Source organism: Diplotaxodon limnothrissa, linkage group LG16 (assembly GCF_057381915.1).
Source record: "Diplotaxodon limnothrissa isolate DT_005_m linkage group LG16, D_limnothrissa_male_GT1.1, whole genome shotgun sequence".
Lineage (NCBI taxonomy): Eukaryota > Metazoa > Chordata > Actinopteri > Cichliformes > Cichlidae > Diplotaxodon > Diplotaxodon limnothrissa.
Window position 1 is genome coordinate 29,933,838 of NC_140611.1, and position 3,275 is coordinate 29,937,112.

At 50.2% G+C, this 3,275-nt stretch overlaps 1 protein-coding gene across 1 annotated transcript; it reads left to right on the forward strand.

Annotated features, from left to right (window-relative positions):
* The first annotated feature begins 839 nt into the window (after positions 1–839).
* LOC146616445 (uncharacterized) lies at positions 840–2,696 on the forward strand. Its single transcript, XM_085374960.1, has one exon. It carries the CDS (start codon positions 840–842, stop codon positions 2,694–2,696), a length of 1,857 nt encoding a protein of 618 aa, XP_085231086.1.
* Positions 2,697–3,275: the final 579 nt, after the last annotated feature.

Below are 3,275 nucleotides of genomic sequence, written 5' to 3' on the forward strand. Positions count from 1 at the left end.
TGCCCCTGACTCTACGCCGCCCACGCCTGCGCCCTCTGTGCTCCCTGCGCCGCCGGCGCCTGGTCCCGCCCCGGCTCTCCGTCAGGATTTTGATGTTGGGAGGCACATTAAATTGGTGCCGCCCTTTTGTGAATCAGAGGTGGAGTCGTTTTTTCCTGCTTTTGAGCGTGTGGCTGCCGCGTTAAAGTGGCCGGAGGAGGTCTGGGTTTTGCTGTTGCAGTGTCGGCTGGTGGGTAGGGCTCAGGAGGTGTGGGCTAGCCTGTCAGCATCTGAGAGCTTAGATTATGGTGTGGTTAAGGCTGCCGTATTGCGTGCTTTTGAGTTGGTGCCTGAAGCGTACCGTCAGAAGTTTCGGCAGTGTGTGAGGGGGGGGGATCAGACTTATGTGGAGTTTGCGCGCGAGAAGGGTTTGCTCTTTGATCGGTGGTGCCAGGCTAGTGAGGTTAAGGAGTTTGCACAGTTGAAGGAGTTGATGTTATTGGAGGATTTCAAGGGGTGTCTGCCGGAGCGGGTGGTTGTTTATTTGAACGAGCAGAAGGTCGTTTCCCTCGCGAAAGCGGCGGTTCTGGCAGATGAGTTTGCTTTGACGCACAAGAGGGGTTTTTCCCCTCCGTTACGTCGGGGTTCTAGAGTTTTGCCGGAGGTGGGGGGGGGGCGTTCTCCCCCGCTCTCGCGGCGTAGCCCTACGGTGGCCGCTGGGGACCGCCGATGTTTTTTTTGTCATGAGCTCGGTCATCTCGTTGCTTCTTGTCCCGTGCTGAGGGCGAGGGAGGGGGCGCGGGCCGACATTTCGGGGGGGGGCCGTGCAGTGTTGCTCCGCGGTAACCCGCCCTAGCTTAATGCCGGTTGGCGTCGTTCCGCGGGGGATAGATGAGGTGTTTCGACCGTTTGTTTCGACGGGGTTTTTATCGTTGTCTGGTGATGCGGGGGACCGGGTTCCGATCACCATCTTGAGGGATACAGGGGCGAAGCATTCGGTGGCGCGGCATGGAGTCGTGCCTTTCTCTCAGCAGTCGTACTGTGGTTCTGATTTGCTGGTGTGGGGTATCAAGGTGAGTCTTTTACGCATGCCTCTCCATACGGTTACTTTGACCTCGTCCTTCGTATCGGGCGCTGTGCGGGTGGGGGTTCGAGATCAGCTGCCAATTGAAGGCATTGATCTTGTTTTGGGAAATGACTTGGCCGGGGGAAAAGTGTTTCCGGCTATGCCGGAAGTTATTGAGTGTCCTACTTCGGATCGGTTATGCCAATTCCCGTCGGAGCTGGGTGACCCCACAGTTTATCCGGCATGTGTGGTTACTCGTGCTCAAGCTCGTCGCTTGGGTGGTGAGGTGGACATATCCGAATTGTTTCCGGACGGCTCTGAGCCGCATGATAGTTCTGTTCCGGGGGTAGATGGTGGGACAGCGAAGGTTTTTAGTATGGTGTCGGAGAAGGAGGCAGCAGGTATCCGCAGGTTTGTGTGTGGTCAACTCCGTGACGAGGCAGACCTGAGCACGCTGACCTTGGGAATTTTAAAAAAGAGATATCAGACACACAACAAAGGTGACTCATTAAGGCCAGAAGTAAAAACTTTCATGAAACAGGTGGTGCAAGAGGAACTGATGAAAATGCAGGATAATGATGAAAGTGAAAGTGACTCAGAGACTAAGAAGCTCCAGAACAAAAGGAAAAGAGAAAATGGAAATGACGAGGTCATGAGTGAGAGTGAAGATGAATCCTGGGCAAAGAAATCACAAAATAATCATTCAAGCTCATCATCAGAATCTGAGGTTCAAGAGGACAACAAAACAGAAAGTAAAGAAAGCAGCAATGATGAAGAAAATGCCAAATCTCAAGCTGATGGTGAAGAGCCAGAGGTGAAAAAATCACAACAAAAGAGAAATGAAAATCGTCAAATTGACAGTGACGAGTCTTCTGATGAGGAACTCAGTGAGGAAAGCAACTGCAGTGACAGTCCAAAGAAAATGGTGAGAATGAACGTCGAGACAGTAACCAGCAGTAAAGATGAAGGAAGGAGAACACCACTGAGTGATGCAGGAAACGAATCAGATGGAGACTGCAAGTCAGAAACGAGTGACAAAATTAGGAGCGACGAGTCTTCTGACAGTGAAAAAGAAGATACAAAAGTGGAAGAGAAAACCAGTGACCCAGACTCAGTTTCATCACTACCTTCTTTGGAAGATGAAAAAGAAAATAAGACTGATAAAACAAATGATAAAAAGATGAAGAAGAGTGTGAAGAAAGATGAGAGCACCAGAAAACCAAAGTCTGATGACAAATCGGTGGCGAGGCTTGAACGTTATATTGCCCTCTGCGGCGTGAGGAGAAATTACAAGAAGCTGCTGGAGGACTGCCGCTCCCAGGTGGCTGTTCTGAAGAAGGAGCTTGAAGAGCTTGGTGTACATGGTCAGCCAACTATTCAGATATGGAAAAAGGTCAGAATGAAGAGAGAGCAAGCTCAAGAACTGGCTGCTCTTGATGTCAACAACATCATTACCACACAAGGTCGACCTACACGCAGGGGTGCCTCAGCAAGTCAGAAACAACAGGACTGTCCGTCCTCTGAATATCAGCGCACTCTAAACTCGGAATCAGACAGTGATCAGGAAAACAATACCCACAGAGGTCGCAGGAAAATGTCCGAATGGGCCAACCTGCAGGGGATCATCAGTGATGACACAGACAGTGACTGATGAGTCTGGTTTCCCCCTAGGAAGTGTTCGATTTGTTTGTTTGTTTTAATGTTTTTGATACTAGGTCTAGCATCTCTCTAATGAGATGCTTGATTTTAGGTGGGGGGGTGTTATGACCCAGGGTCATTATTTGCGGTACGGTGTTGTTATTGTTTGTATTTGTATTCAGTGTTGCTTGTTTCCAGGTGGAGGCCACCCATTGGTGGAGGAAGGAAAGAGGCCAGCTACAAAAGGGGTTGGACTGGGTCGGCGAGCAGACTTCCTGGTTTCCCGTGAGCTGTGTGTCTGGGGACCGTCGTGGTGTGTGACTGCACGGGGCTGCAATATTAATGCTGAAAAAGGGGTTGTACCTGGGCTTGGTAGCTGTAGGGGTGGGAAGCCGTTTTCTTTTATTCCCCTCTTTTCTCCTGTTTCGGGTAGGGAGACAGGTTAGAGAATTGTATTTTGTTTTGGGATCGTGGGAGGTAAGTTAGCTCTGTTTTTCTTTCTAGTGTGTTTTGTTTGTTGTTTTGGCATCGCCCACCCTGAAGCTCGCTACCTGTTCAGTAAATAAATTAACCAACTCTCGTCATTTTGCCG